The sequence below is a fragment of the Apus apus genome, chromosome 2 (assembly GCF_020740795.1).
Source record: "Apus apus isolate bApuApu2 chromosome 2, bApuApu2.pri.cur, whole genome shotgun sequence".
Taxonomy (NCBI): domain Eukaryota; kingdom Metazoa; phylum Chordata; class Aves; order Apodiformes; family Apodidae; genus Apus; species Apus apus.
The window spans coordinates 105,984,450-106,001,387 of NC_067283.1; the positions used below are offsets into that span (position 1 = coordinate 105,984,450).

General features: G+C 38.8%; 1 protein-coding gene across 5 annotated transcripts in view; it reads left to right on the forward strand.

The window, feature by feature from the left end:
* The window catches only part of DLGAP1 (DLG associated protein 1), a 411,297-nt gene that overhangs the window by 367,281 nt on the left and 27,078 nt on the right, over window positions 1-16,938 (forward strand). For all 5 annotated transcript variants that reach the window (XM_051611840.1, XM_051611837.1, XM_051611838.1 and 2 more), the window contains one exon: window positions 15,364-15,737. In XM_051611840.1, coding sequence (XP_051467800.1) covers window positions 15,364-15,737 — 374 coding nt within the window. The remainder of the gene's footprint in view (window positions 1-15,363; window positions 15,738-16,938) is intronic.

Genomic DNA, 16,938 nt, shown 5'->3' on the forward strand with positions numbered 1-16,938 from the left:
GTGATCTGAGGGTTTCTGAACATACACAGTTAAGCTTTCACATTATATAAATAGCCTGCAGATAAGAAATATCTTCAAATGCTGGTTCTTATTTCAAATTCAAACCTGTTGTGTTTTTGTGAATTCTGGAGGGAATTATTTCTTCTGTGTAGACTACCTTTTTAACCCATAAATGACTAATAAAATATTTATAATCTACATTCTATTCAACAGCATATAAAAAGTGACATGGATATGATATATGTGTTTCTCATCTCCAAGGCTGTGTCCTAAAATGAACACAAAATGTCTACTTTCCATTATGCTGTAGCCTCCTTAGTGACTAATGCATTCGGTCTACAACAGAAAACAGGTCTGTATCTGCATTCTGCAAACAACAGCTCTCTTCTGAGCAGCCAGACAAAACCCCCAAATCTGCATACCTTCAAATGCTAGGATCTAAAAACTAGGGGTTTCATTTTATTTTCTAAGAAAAGCTACCCTGCAAAGAATTGCTGTTCTTTTTTACCCTGTGTTAGACACAGAAGATTAGTCTGAAAGGTAACGAAAATTCTCTTCAAGTAAATGACTCTATTCATACTTAGATGAGCTATTCTTCTGCTTTGGCAACTTGTGGAAATGGTAATCTAATCATGCCACAGTACTAGTATCCAATATGCTGAAAGCTTGTAATTCACAGTTCAAGGGGAATGTGGGAGATAGCTGAGAATGCAGTAATTACAGGGTTGGTGCTAGAATGAGCAGTGAAATAATGTGTATTATTTTCTTCATAAGCAGAACATTTTTTTAGCCCATAGCAGGCAGGTTGTGCAAGCAACCGAGCTGCAGCTTTTTGTCTTTAACATAAAGCCGTAGGACATCTGGTGCTATTAACTATAATTCCCTCCATGTCCCAGTAACACCTTTATACAAGTATATGCACATGCATATACGCTTACCTTAAAGGTGAAGAGAACTGTTTCCAGAACAAAAGATTTCTGAGCATCTCTTCATACACTATTCTGTGAAGTAAAGACCTTGCAGGAAACTAAGTTATATTTGGACTCAAACCAGTTAATGCTGGGCACACTGACCTCTTAACTCCTGACTGTGCTGTGAAATAAACCAGTTTACCTGTAGGAAAGGATCATCTGGGCAGCTTCACCTGCAGCTTGAAGGGCCTATGACACTGGCTGAGCCCTTGAAGCTATTCTGCTCTCTTCCTGTAGCATTTCATTTTTGAGGGTTTTGTCTTTTTACTGCAAGTTCTATGTGTTTTCATTTAGTTTTGGGGTGTTTGGGGATTTGAGTCAGAATGGTTTGTGTTACAAGAGACTTTTGAACTTAAGATGTGTTGTGTGGAACCTATGAATAGACCAAATAAGCCATCTCAGTGTCATATGCTGAGGAAACTAAGAATGCCACCCAGAAAAAGCATCCTCTAAGAAACCAAAGATGCAAGTCAAAGCTCAGGAGAAAAGTGCACTTTGAAATTTGTTGCATCATATTAGATGAGAACAAAAGCAAAACTCAAAGGCAGAGTTCAAAATGAACATAGTTTTGTGTGTGTATGCATGGGTGGCTCTCTTTGTGTGTTCAGACATGCACATGCACTCAGGGATTTGTTGTACTTGTGGACTCCTCTCTCTTACCTCACACACACTTACAGCACCTCGCCTACCTGTTGCCCTAATGAGTGTTATACAATGAGGAGTAAGATTTTCCAAATGCATTTCCAAGAAGAATAATGGGCGTATTGTTTTTATTAGAAAATTGCATGTGCACAGTAACAATTCATCCAGCCTCTGCCTCATGTGGCAATGTGCAAAAAAACATTGTGCAGACAGGAACATGTGTTAATGATGCAACTGATGGTAAAATTGTCACGTAGGATGGATTTCACACATGGCAGGCTGGGAAAGCTCACGGGAAGCTCAGTTCTCAACCAAGTGGCATGCAGCAGTCTGAAGAATGTGAAAAGTAGCCATTTAAACCCATTTTTTCTTTCAACGACATCTAATTTATGGGGAGGGGGAAGCACCATTTGCTCAGTTCTCCTTGGTGAGGCTAATATAATGATCTAGGAGGTCTTATTTCTAACTTATACCAGTGAAAGTGAGGAAAACAAACTTCTGGCACATTGCAGAGCAGCTTGAGACACTTTTAAAACTGAAAGCTCTTTGACTGTAATATTAACTTCAATTACAGTGAATAGTGCCTTCCATCCTGAAGGACTCTAACATGCTCAACAGCTCGATATCATTTTGTTATGTGAGCAAGGCAAGGTTTGAAATTATTGTCTTCTCATTTCTGTCATGACAGGTTTTGTATTTTTTTCCTTATCGTTATAGGGTTATTCAAAAATATAGACATTTATTTTCCCTTTTAAGATTCTAAATTCCTCAGCATGTGCTTAAAAATAGACACAAAGAGGTTACATACAGACATGCATAAAGAACATGAAGGATGTTTTTCCACCTTCACAGTGCAAACTTATATATATATAAATGTTTATTTTGTTGTTTGTTTTTTCTTGAATGAGGTACAAATATTAGAAAAGAAGAAAAATAATGTCCTGTAACTCAGTCACTTTTTACTTGGCTCTGTGGGGTTAAATAATTACTCACAAGAGGAAAATAGGGGGGGGAAATACGAAACAATCTTGTCCTTTTGAGATGACACTTTTTTCTTGATAAACAGGTCAAATCAGCAGGCTCCCAATCTCAAAGAAAGCTGCTGTTAAGACAGCAGATTCAAGACATGTATAGAAAAGTCAACTGAATGGGATAACAAGGAAAGTATGACTCATCCACAGTCCTAAGTTCTAAATTGAGGAAAACTGTTAAGAAAATTCCTTTTTATTTTATGAATCGATTTCATTTCTGGGTTACATGAATTTAACAGCAATTTTTTACACAAAAGAATGGCATTGTGGATGCAGTAAGCTGCCTTTCAACTTAATAAAATCTATTTGTTCATGCTTTTCCTAATCATTCTGCAGATAGGGAAGTCTGATCCCTGAGAAATCTTAGATAGACCCGAGCTCGTGCACACATTTTGTTGCTGTTTTCTTCACCCAAGTCATTCAGCCAGTGTTGAATATGGCTCTTTTTAGTCTTGAAAAGCTGAAGGGAATCAGACCTGCCAGCACTTTGACAGACTGAAGAAAACAAGGGTCACGGGAGGAGATGTCTGGTTCAGTGTGCCACACTCCTCTTCTGTAAGTCTGGAAATTCTCCAAAAGTACCGTGGTTTTTCCAGAATAACTCTTTGTCTGGATATCCTTAATCCCAAATAAAAAGTGGGGGTGTGGTGATTTAGTTTAAACCACTCACAAAATGCATAATTACTCCAGAGTAATAGCTCTTCTGGAAAATGTCCAACTAGCCTTAAACTGTCCTCTCAGCTGTGTGCAGTGCAGCCGTGGATGATGCTACTGTGACCTACAGCTACACACAGTCTGCATGTCCTCTCAGATCCTCTGTGATAAAAAGTAAATTACATTAATACTGTTGGTAACAGGAGCTGATTGATTTACACACTGGAACTCAAGTTAATCTTGAATTTATTATTTTTCCCAGTTCCCAAGTTATCTGTGAACAGTCCTCCTTATTACACGTTTGTTTATTGTTTGTTAACAGACAATTTATTAAAAGCGGACCCTGGCCTCTGGATTATTCATCATCTGTCCATTTTAATTATTTGGTTTTTGTGCTGGGTGATTGGCATTTTCCAGTGATACTGCTCAGACTCTTTATTCTGATGAGAATAACAAATAATGAATAACCACATGTTCTCACTAATGTTAACCAGGCAGATAAAGGTGCTGCTATTGAGACAAACGTTCTTCAAACATCCATGCAAACAGAAATTGAGGTCATATGAAGGTTTTCAAGCAAAGCAGTGTGATCAGAACCAAACTGAACAGCCTGAATATAACCAGATTGCCTGTTGCTCTGCTGAGCATCCTTATTCATTTTTTTTTATACTCACCAATTTGGACAAGAGGATCCAGGTCAGAGGTTTGGATTACTTTCTGATTCACAGTGAGGCAGAGAAGTCTCAGAGATAGATTTTTTTATTCCAAAAGAAACACCAACTTTGTAGGAAGAATTTCTGGCTGGGACAGAAAATGGTAGGGAGGGAACTCAAAAATTGGAGCTTTGGTTAAAAATTGGATGTTTTCTGCATGTCATGCACTCAGACATATGGAGGACTTGCTGTGTGCATGTGAAATTGCACAGATGTGTAGGGTTCATTTTCTGGCATTTGCAAAGATTTTGTATTGGCCTTGTGATCTTCAGAAAGCATTTCTGTAGTCTACAGATCCAAAAGATCTAAATACTTTGAAGTGTCAAGATTCATTTGGGCGTGTTTGATTTCTCCTTTTACATATTAAATAGATGGCTTGGGTTTATTGTCTAACTTAGCCAGCACAGAACATCTGGGTTTACCTTTTAACTTAACAAGTGCAAAATGCATCATTCATTTTTTACAATTATGTAAATGTAAAAAAATGCTAATGTTATTTTGCTGTCTAGGGGTTAGGGAAAAGGGAGGTTTATTCCAGACTGAGACCATGAGCACTAATTCTGAAATCTCTGGCTAAAGGAAATTGTAATTGAAAGATAAATTCTATGTGCGCTTGGGAGAGAGAAGTTTACCCATGTTAGTTCTTTACTGTGGTAATGCTTCATTTTCTTTTTGGATATTATGTAAAATAAAGCTCTGGGTTTTGCTACTGGAATGGCATGACATGAATTCAGCCATCAGGGTTTCAGGATCATGCTGGCAATTTTTTAAATTTCCACCTCTACTAAACTGTGTTTTTTAAAATAAAAAATAAAATTTAAAAATGGGGGGGAAAGCTGTTAAACTATCATCAGACATGAAGCTGACATCTCCAAGGAAGTTGCAGGAGTCTGTGTCTGACATCTACAAACTGTGAATCTGCATTTCTTCAAGGCCTATTGTACAGGCATTTCTTTAATAAAGGGAGGATATGTGGGGGGAAAATGACAATGTCATTCATTCAGATTTTGTTTAGAAGTTACACAAGACTGGTCTGTCCTCTTTCATGTGTGCCAGGGCTACCACCTTTCTTTGACTAAATGTCTTCTGGGAACTCATGCTGTCCTTTTGATAGTTCAGGACTCACAAGAAGAAGTGATTTTCGTGCTCAGATTTATTGAAATGCTCTTATCTGTACACTATGGTGACTGTAAATGAGATGTCATTTTTTTATTTTTTTTTTGCTCAGGGCACTCAGGCTGATCATTAGGAATCTCTCATGCTAAGCCAGTATTTTCTACTGACTTGTTGCATTATTAACTAGGACTCTTGTCTTTAAAAAAAGCAAGTAGATACAAGGATGAGGTCACTCACAGCAACCTCAAACCTGTCAGTGAGCAAGGACATCATTTGTTAATTTGCATGTAAAATGGAAAAATAGATTTCAGGTTTTGGAATAGATTTTAATTCCTCTCAACACAGAATAGAAATGTCTTACGCATTCTTCATATGCTGTGTTCACAAAACAATTTTTTCTGGGTTTTGAAAAAACGTTAAGGTCCTGGAGGTTGCAACAGTTTTGCTATTTTACCTGAAATTTGGCCGAAGATAAGTGTGATTTCTTGTGTAAACCCCTTGCTTACATTTCCTCCTCATTTGAGAAGGAACAGGATTTTACCCCAGGGCACTAGAGGGTCTGCTCTGACAGGTGGTTTTTAGCAGGTCATCTGATAACCTTATCAGGGGAGGCAGGACTTTTGAGCTGGGTCATAATTCTCTCTCTCAAGTGACAAGTCACCGTTCAGCCCAGAGCATGGATTTAGTGGTATTTTTCCTTCTTCCTGCTTTTGCTTTTGGTTTAGTTTTGGATTTTTAGGAAATACAGGAGCATAACTGGCTTGCTTTAGACATTCCTGCTTGGACTGGAACACACCAAAAGCAGTAAATGTGCTGAAGAATGTAGTACTGCCTGCATAAAAACAAGCCAGTACTTCCCTGGCTGAACAGATGTTCTTGCTCAACACCCACATGATGCTTTCCTTCCTGAATGCTGGTTTTCTACATTTGTGTTTATTGGTAATTCTCTGTGAGAATAACATAGTGTGTTGTTTATACCTGCATAGCTCTTTTGAGTTATAGTGAACTACATCAAAACAGATAATAAAATGATATAAATCAGTTCCTGTGGTGCTTCATGGCAATTTATAGTAGCTAAAAAGTTGTTTGCATTGCTGTTATCAATCACATTCTTCTTACAGTTTGTATTGGCTTTTATTTTCTTGTCTTTGGGATTTGTACAGTTTCTTTCCAACGTATATCTGACTAAAACACAGCAGCCTTTCATCATTGCTGTCATTTGAATAACTTCTAACTCTCAGCCAAACTATTTAATATAATCTTAGATATCAAGTAGCAGAAAATAAGATTCTCGAAACAAATTGAGGGAGACTTTTGAGGCAAAGTGAAAGTAGTAAAGCGCCTTGACATCGGAGACTAAGCACATACTTTATTTTAACAGTTTGAAGAGATTTGAGTTCTTTTTTGAATTGGGTGACAAAGTGCTTTTTGCTGTGAGGAACCAAAATGTCTAAGCAGTTTGCTTAATAAAGTGGGTTGCTGTTGTACCAAAAATAGTAAAATCCATCTCATATAGGTTGTATCAAACACATTTTAATATTCTATGTCCGAGCAATTACTTTCTTGATTGCATAAAAGCTTCTGAACGGCCTTAGGGTTGAATAACATGCACAACTGGTGTACCTACATTTCTGTACTTGCTGTGTATAACAGTCCTGTAATCACTACAGGATTATAACTGTCCCATATGTGTACATAAACTTGTCTCACAGTGCAGAACTTCCCCAGTGTGAGTCAACTTTGAAAAGTAACAATGCTGCTCTCTGTGTTCTATGTTTTATTGTAGCTTTTAAAAAATCCCAGATATAAAAGTAACCAAACTGTGCAGGCACAAATGAACTCAAATAGAGCAATGTCGAGAACTCATTTTGACTCAGAAAATCAAAGACGGCTCTTAAACATCACCAGTTGTCATCAGTTCAAACTGTACCTATACAATTTTTTGGTGGACTCAACTAGACGTAATCGATAAAAATTTACAGTTTGCACACCATGGCATAAAAGGAAATCAGTTTCAAACAGATACAGTTAATTGGGATAAATTCTTTGAATTAATTACTCTTATTACTTCTGCATTTTCATTCAAGTTTTTTAAAAAACACCTTACCAGTCATAGCCACTGATATAGGTGGATCAGGGTTGGGTTTGCACCAATTTAAACTAATTGATTTCTAAGCCAATTTAGATGTCTTACTAATTAAATTCTGTGAGACCAGCTTGATGACAATGTGTGCAATGATACAGAATTCTGCTTACCCTACCTTAAGTTTATTAAGTATTCAGAAAACCACTGGGAGAGAAAACCAGCAGAAGCTTGCTTTCTTGCTAACATCAGCACCAAACAAAGAAGGTACATTTCCAGGTTGAGGAAGAGGGAGCAACTTTTATTTTTTCTTTTAGAGGCATCTCACTTTGAAGTATCAATACCACAGCCAAATACTGCCTTTTGAAAGTTGTTTGCAGTGAAGAGCTTAAAAAAGGAAATCCTCACAGTAATGTTGAAAACAGGGATGTCCAACTATGTTAATATCTAGCTAACATAAATGACACATGATCAGATTAGTCAGAGATAATTTGCTTGCTTAAGTCTTCTTCAGGTTCACATGTTAGCATATGGGATTCACACATTTAGAAGAGGAGAATCCTAATTCTTCTCAGTCCAACATTCTAAGTGACAAAAGCCGCACAATTTCAACCTGCAATTTCTCCGTCAAACTTATGACAAGCTCATGCCAAAGTGACTGACTGCTAAACTTGCTTTATCATCAGTCATCTCCATTGCCACCATGGGAGGGTGAGAGGTTGGCAGCAGAGTCTCAGGAAGGACAAAATGCAGTGCTTCTTCGTAAGCTGCAAAGGAGGGCATGACCCACAGTACTTGCTTCATGAGTAACATGTGGGCTTGCTTCTGACAACATATCTGCCCTCATATATCTCCAGATGTGACAGGATTCAAGCCTCCCATGATTCAGCTGCTCAGATATTAAATATTCCGTTTGTAACTGAAGGGAAACCATATATACAAGAGTTTATTAATATGTCCAGTAGTTACAAACTTACATGATAATTTTAAGAAATAGCACCTGCAGTAATATGGTAATATGCCCAAACAGAGCAGCAATGTGGGCTCCACTTTGGCATGCTTACTGCACAGCTACATATTGAAAGGGCCACTGGTATAGTCTGGAAATTAGTTTGTGTGTTCACAGTTTAGGTCAGGTATTCAAGAATCCGGATCCAATTTAGAAATGTAAATAAGAGACAGGTTTTCAAATTACTAGCCCCAAGAACTTGTAACGTTTACTTGCAACTCAAGTCTTTACATTCAACCATTCCTCAGTATTAAAAACAAAACAAAACAAACAAACAAACAAACAAAAAAAACTTAGTTTTGAACTTAGATTTGAAATATTTTAAATACACCCTCTGAGCTAACATGGGTAGGTACTTGAAAAAAATTCAACCCGCTGTGTTTCTGAAAATCCAGGCTTTGATTCTTGCACTGAGTTATTGCTCAAATAGCTGCTCACATATATGTGTCTGTGTTTGGTTAGTATAACTCAACATTTTTAAAAACATAATGCCTATTTTGTTTTATTAACCATGTTGCCTGAGGGAAAAAAGATGCAAATTCTGGAATTTGAGAGTGCTGCAGTAACACATAACAAAGTGTTATATCAAAGTGCCAGTGAAATTGCTTCCTGGAAAATATATGGGAAAAGGATCTGATTTCATCAAGCTGCATATTATTACATTTATTTACTGTTACACAGTCTTGCTCTAAGTGGGATAAACTACTGTGTTTCACAAGGTTTCCTCTGTTTTCCATAAATGCCTTTTATAAAATGAATGCATTGATATTCATAAAACTTATTAATTTCTTGCCAGGGTTATTTTATGACATGGAAGTTTTGAAACATAAAATACTTTCAGTATCCTTTTTCCTACCTAAAATTATGTTTCTTGTTTCCCATGAGTGCTCCAAAGGAGGGGATAGCATGGAAGATTCGCTAAAGTATTTAAGTGCAGAAAGCATCTTAATGGATCACTAGACTTAGTCTAAGCTATAGATCCGTGTTTCCCTGTCTTTCTCAGGAGAAAAATGCTGTGCAGATGAAAAGAGATGGTAAACAATTAACATGCTTATTAAAAAACGACCACGCTGCTGTATTATTTTTCTTTTTTGTTTCACTCTGCTCCAATGTGCTTCATTGAAAGCAGAGGTTGACATTCTGCATCAGATACTTTCTGCCATGACTGTTTTAAAGCAATTTGAATCTTCAAAGCTCTGGGAAAGTATCTGTCTGGAGCAGACTGACATCGTCATCCCTGCAGTTCTTGGTGGGGTTTTTCCAGGTGCCTTGTTGCTAACCAGAGTTTAAAGACAAGGCCAAAATAATCTCAATTGAGTTCCCTCACAGACTAAATTTCAGTTTGAGCAGCTATTCATATGTCATCCATGGTTAAATAGCTTTATCACATCCCATGGGCCAACAGCCAAGATCAAACCCGTCTGTAAAGCACCATCTCCACAAGAATGGTGCAGTTCCATCTCACAGAGACAGCTGCTGGCAAGGGAATGGCAGAAGCAAATGCTGCTGCTGTCACCTCCAGCTGCTCATGCCAAGTAAAAAGGCAAGGGAGCTTGTATGCATTAACTGAAATGAAATCTAGGGTTTGCGCATGATTGTATTCTTACCTATTTTATCTCTGTCTTCAGAAAAGATAAAGTGGGGTCCTAATTTCTTGACACCAGTAAAGACCACAGCTTTTAGCAGTAAAGTGTTATAAGCCACCCTAGCAACAGTCTACTTTGGGTAATTACTTTCAGTTTATGTCATATCTTTTTTTCCAGAGCTTCACTTGAAGCCAAGTGAGTTGTATTGCTTAAGTTGTGTGCTGTTAAGGTACTAGTAGTTTTTATGTATACAGCAGGTCAGCTATGCCTATAGAGTACAAAGAAAGAAGTGGGTCTCATAAGAAGCCTGCATGTGGTGAATTTTGTCTGTGTATCCGTAAGTTGTGGTGATATCATAGTGACAAACTGCATTTAGCCGACAGCTTTGGCTGTCTCACCTGTTTTCTGTACACTATTTTAGCTTCCCTGGGATAGCAATTAAACTTCTGACTGGCATCAGCAGCTTCCAGCAGTAGACATTAAAAGAAAAAAAAAAAACAACTCTTAGAGAAATATTTACCTGCCATCCACTGACTACAAACATGCAGATTTAATAACTCAATCTGTTTGAGATGCAGGATAAGCCATCCTTAGTCTCCTAGATTTCAGGAGATTTGACAGGATTCCTCACTGTATCCAGCTGGGAAGCTGGAGCCACCCTGCTAGCAAAGAAAAATGTCCAGACTTACAGAAAGGTCACCAGCACCAGCTTTTAAACCTCAGACTACATGGGATATTAAACACTGTGGTGCTACAGTAAGGGTAGTTTAGATACTTTGTATAGATTTCTGCAGGGCTTTAGTTATCAGGTATGCCTTTTTCTGACCCAGTGTAGCTTTTGTTGGATATCTGGCTTGTTAAGGGGCAAGAGGAGGGTGTGTGGAAAAAGCATGGCCTTGGTAGAACCATAAAGGCGGCATGGTACAGAGGTTTCAGTCATTCTAATTTGCGATAATGACACCCATAACTCGCTCAGGTATCATTCCCTTGGGCTGCTTAGAACTTCTAATGAAAATCTTTATTTCAGTTTTAAATAGTAAATCTCTGTATCCTCAGAAGCCATCTGCTATCTGAAAATTGTTTTTTATTAAGAAATGCATGCTGTATACTCATACCAATTTTTTTTTGCATGTAAAAATAAGAATACAGGATCTGAAACTCCATTTCCAAGCATTCCTTTCCAAACCTCAACAAAGCAAGGTATGTAAGTGCACAGTAAAGAGAATAACAGCTCTGTTTGAGTGTAACAAGCCAAATCAAGCACTGCACCTCTGTATGGGGAGCTCGGGGGCTGCAGTTGTGAGGCTCAGGCCAGCTTGGTTTGTGTTGGAGTACTGTGAGCTGCAAAAGGGCACTGCTGTAAACACACCTGCGTAACACATCAATCAGAAGGCTGAGGTCCATCTGTGCAGGGTGAAAGTACTCCTGCCTTCTTCCTTAATACTTAATTGTGCTCAAGTTGTCTCTTTTGCTGCTCCTTGCAAACTGTGGAATTAGTCCTTTTTCTCAAGAGAAGCACTATTATTTTAATTGACTTTAAATTTGCACTTCTATTTATTCTTGAATTTGTCAACCAAGCCTACAGGAGACTGCCAAATTAGAAAGCTATTGCTTACATATCTCATTACTTGAACTGTTCAAAGTACTGCATGAATTTGATCTCTTCACAAATATTAATCTGCCTTGGGGTTCTCCTGAGCACCCGTTCACTGTGTTTGTGTGCTCATGTTTGTCCCCGAGGGCTCATCTCCCTAGTGAGCATGTTTAAACAACTGAAGTGCTCGCACAATGAAACATTCAAATTCAAGCTTTTATTATTATGCAATCTGGGATTATTTTTTTATCATTAGACTTCCTTCAGAACTGGGTGGTTGACACTCCCTGTTCCAAATTCCTGTCCCATGAGCTAGTTGTTTGGAAAGCCTGGCTAGGAGGACAAACACCATTACTTTTTTTTTTTTTTTTTTTTTTTTTTTTAATCTGGAGAAAGTTCTTTTTCAGGAGGCATTTGGGATTAAACTGTAACCTGAAGGCAGGCCACATAAATAGGATAAAGATCAAAAGGCCAAGGAGAGCATTACTTGGTAGATTGATAGAGCTGGAAACAGTGGGCCTGATTCAAGGTGCTTTGGGGATCAGAGGATTCTTGCACATGACTTAACTGGTAACTTCACATATGCCCTAAGAGAGGAATGTATACCTGCTCCAGCAGTGTGTGTGCTCTGGAAAATAATATGAAAATGTAGTCTATATTGTGACAAATCACAGGTTCATAATACACATTTGCTATTCAGAAAAAGATACTTCTGATTCATTCCATGTCTAAACAATTTTAATGAAAAATGAGACTGCTTTGACTTGACTCTCCAGTCAGATTAGTTGCCCTACAGAACTTCGCTCCTTGATCCCTGTCCAAGAATTTATTTATCAGGGAATTTATACAGCCCTTTAAATTCACTTCCTGATGTGAATTAAACTGGCTTTCATGTGCAAAACCCCTTGAAAGTTCCCTCTGTGTGAAGTGCCGATTTCTCTGTTTTTTCACGCGTTCTGTGATCCTGTAATCTTCTCCCTCAGAGTCCTCCTACCGTATAGTCCACATCCAGAAGAGCATCCATCCCTTTTGCCCGCAGGGACAGAAAGCATGGAGCTGTGCTCTTTCTTCACCATCTAACCACTCAGGCTGCACAAGGAGAGTGCCACAACTTTGTCATTTTCCTTGGGGTGTACTTGTTTTGATTTTCCAGCCAGCAGATCCTTCAGGTTGCCACGTCACAAGTTGCCAGGATAAAAACTCATGCACCGAATCCCTTTCCTTGTTGCACTCCAGCCCTTTGCAAGGCTCAGCCAGCTACAACATTTAAAGTGCAGCTGCCTCCAACGGCAGCCCGAACATTGTTTTGTTGTCGTTTCTGCAGAGGAGCGGCAGGAGCTTACATCATTTCCAGTAATGAAGTGCCCGGGGTTCTTTTATGACTTGCACACTCCACTTCTCCAGAGCTGTACAGTATGTGCTGCGTGACTCCAGGAAGCTGAGGATTTGTTTTGACTTGCTAAAAGAACGTTTGCTGTTTCTCTTTACAATTTCGCCCTATGACTTGTCAATTCTCTCCCTCTCTTAAGAATAACTTCAGGTTTAATTAGCTGAGTGCAAACATCTTTCATTGCACTGTGGATTAGACTACTCATTGAGTACACTTAACCGACAGAAAGACGTCTCAATCAGGTGTTTCTGTGTTTGTCCTGCAGTGTCCAGAGTGCCCAGTAGCTGTCAATAGACAGTTTCTATTGACTCTCTAGTGGCAAATGACCAGTGATGTAGGGACCAGTCTTGTTAAAGCTCACTTTTTATTTTCAAAGCTCTCCTACCTGAGATCACTTTTCAAGTGTGTTACATTATCATTTCCCTATCTGCTATATACAAGAAAAAAAAACTTAGGTGCCTTGCAGGGAGGTCCTGAAGGTGTTGGCATCTCCCTAGGAGTTCCACAATGACATTGCCTAGCATATTTTAAATGGTGCCATTTATATTTTGCTGAGTCGCAAAGCAATAGGATCGCACACCAACCTCTATTAGATAAGTTTGGCACCAGCTTCCCAAAGTGTTACCTGGATATACACGTGTGTATATGCTTTGAATTTTTCGGGGGTGAATTTCACTTTGCATTTCCACCACTGAGAACATTCGACAGACCACGAACCACCTGAGACATTTCTAGGGTATCATCACCCAAGCAGCAGCCTCCACAATTCTCCCTAAGTCCCAGAGTAAATGTTTGTGCTGCAGCAACAGCAGCTGATTTACCTGAACATGCACAGTTGCAAGAAACACTTTTTGGCAGCATCAAAACCAAAGAAGAACAGCACAAAATTCACAATCCCCCTTTGTAAAACTGTCATCCATTCTGCTAGTTCCAGTCTTTCTATAAGCACTTTACAAAACACCTTTAACTCCTATCAACTATTCACTTCCTCGAGTTAAAATTGGACAAGTTCATTTTTAGCTGTCTCTTCTTTCAGAGATGCTGTGCTTTCTGTTTGATTCTTCAGAAGTGAATCATAATTTCAAAACCCTCACTACCTTAGTGAAACACTCTTTTTCCATTAATGTTCAACATGTTTAACATGGGTTCAGACAAGTTATCAGAAACTTACACTGGAGCCCTTAAAAAAAAATAATCTTGTGTGATTTCATGCCCTGGAAACACCTTTTATGCTGTAAGTATTTCTACAGCTATCAGGAGATATGAGGCATATGGATCTGAGCTAGTCAAATTAATACCATAATGGCTTCTGGCTTAACAAGCACATACAGTGCAAACAGAGAGCAGAACAGCTGTTGTAGAGTTACCTTTTATGTGGGTGGCATAGATGTCTGCCAATTAAAATGATCTGATTAATCATTTCTTGCCATATGATTACTGTTAATAAGAATTTATGCTAACATGTTTGTGTCTGAACTTTGCACAGGTTCATGCCTGCATTTATTTTCTTTAAAAACAGAGCAAATCACGATTGTTTTTTGTTCTTAATGGACTTTCTTTCCTCATCTGAAAGCATTCCAGGAGCTCAGTAATGCAAAGCTGCCAACTATCCCTTAAAGGAAGATGTTTTTATCTCCATGTAGTGCTTTCTGCATGTAATTCTGTACACACAGGCCTACAGTTTTTCACCTGGGAACCTCAAGCTAAGCTTCTAAATCCATATAGCAGCACTTGCAAAGAGAGCATGGCCTTCAAAATATGAAAAGTCCTCATAAACCTTTATTCACCTCTCTGTTATTGCAAACATCTATGCTTAACATTTTGCTTAAACTAGTCCCACCGACTGACAGGCTTTAGCCCTTGACTGCAGTATGCTGTCTTCCTGTGTGTATAATCAAGCATTTTTTTTCCAGAACCAAATACGTTATATTTATGACGAGAAATTTAGGTGAGGCAAAATGTTGTTTTAAACATGTCCTCAGCAGTGAGATACTTTATAGCAAGAAATACAAAAGTCCAAGCATGGTGGGTGTTAACAGACTTTGACCTAGGATTGTTCGGAGATCTCTCTCTGATCAGAAAAATGTAGTTTAAAATTCTACATAAGCTTGGTAAGTACAGTAGGACAGGGTAGAGAGACAGAAAACAATAGCAATAAAACTGCATGAGGCACAGTTTAGCTAGGATAAGTAGCGGGAGATTCATCATCCTTGTGAATCTTGTTTGGAAGCCATAAGCTGAATAAAGGTTTTGGTGGAAGAATTTGTTCCCATGGGACTTTGCACAGTTAACAGAAAATATACTGTAGAAAACAATCCTAAAAAGATTAAGGAGGAACTTGGCAAATAGGTATCTTTCCCTCTGCTGGCAGTTCTGCCACCCACATTAGGAACAATAGACACTGATAAGAGAGGTATTTCCATGGCACTTATATCGAAGCTCTTGTGGGCTCTTTGTCTTACAGTGTCCTCCTTACTTCTGCTCTGTCCATGCTCACTGATGCTTTGAAATCATATTTGCATCTGTATTCTCTGCAGCATCAATAAATAAAGAACTCTGGTATGTTTTTTCCAGTGTCATCCTGCATTACCACCTATAAGAAGACACCACCTCCAGTCCCACCAAGAACTACCACCAAACCGTTTATTTCCATCACAGCCCAGAGCAGCACAGAGTCTGCCCAGGATGCCTATATGGATGGGCATGGACAGAGGGGAGATATCATCAGTCAGTCTGGACTTAGCAACTCCACTGAGAGCTTGGACAGTATGAAGGCACTAACAGCTGCTATTGAAGCTGCCAATGCACAGATCCATGGCCCTGCAAGTCAACATGTAGGGAACAATACTGCCACTGTCACCACCACCACAACCATTGCCACTGTTGCAGTAGAAGACAGAAAGAAGGACCACTTCAAGAAAAACAGATGCTTATCCATTGGAATACAGGTACAGTACAGGACATGGATCATATGGCTGCCAGTGTTTTTGGATTTCTACATCTGTTTTACTGCTCATTATACAATGTTTTGTGTATTTTTCTTTTCTTTTTCTGACAGGTACCTATGTAGAAATCGCAGCAGTGTAATCATTCTGCATGGTACTAATGATGTTTTCCTAATTTATCATAAAAACATCAGAGGCGAGGATTTGTTTAAGTTCCTTGCTGCTTGTTATTCAGTTCTGATAAATTGCACACATGAGCACTAATCTATGAATCATAACACAGCGGGGGTCGGAAAGGCATGAATTAAATCATTGAAAGGGAATGTGTAAAACAATGATTTACATTACACTATCACCCAAAAAATATTTTTGTCCAGCCTCACTGAATTAATTGTAACTGCTTATTCATGCATTTCATAATGACTTGTAGCTGCTTGAATGAGGCAGCATTGTTCCTACCTCAGCCTCAAGAGCAGAGGGTAAGTTCCTTCTGATTTGCCCTTGTTAAAGAGAATTACATTTTGCTACCTCTAGTGGAACGAAACAAGAAAACTGACACTACCAAAGTTCACTTTTATTTACAGAAAGGAGAAGAGCAAATAAAGTACACCAATTTAATCTGCTTTCTTAATTAATCTTTCCCACATCCACCCCACAAAAGATTGTGCATAGGACTCCAAATATCTGCTTGCAGGATTAGCTTCAGCAACAAAGTACTTGAGTTTACACAGGTTTTGATGGGAGATGAATCCCAAGCAAATAGAATAGCAATCCACGGTTTACCAACCTGCACAAGAAGACTTTTTTTCTTGCAGATGGAGGTTGTAAGCACAGCACTATGTGCCTGGACAGGCTTATCTGATTAGCAAAGCCTAAGAATGTACCGTGAAATCTCTGCATCAGCCTGATGAGATGAGAGGTGCTGTGTATGCCATCCCAGGGGCAGCTCCTGGAGAAGCTGTGACTTTTCTCTTACTTCTTCTTGGAAGGGCAATAATTACTATTGCCTGTGGGTTCAGTTCACTGCCTTTGTTGCAGCATTTTCCTGCTTCACAGGCATTTGTTTCGGGTATATTCTGGAAGAAGGGCTGATGTTCAGTGTTAAACACAGGAGCGAGATCCAGGTGGGACAGGAATAGAGGAAAGCTCTTCTCTTGCTTATTCCCATACCCAACCAAGCTGAAGGTGCCATTTTATAGCTGTA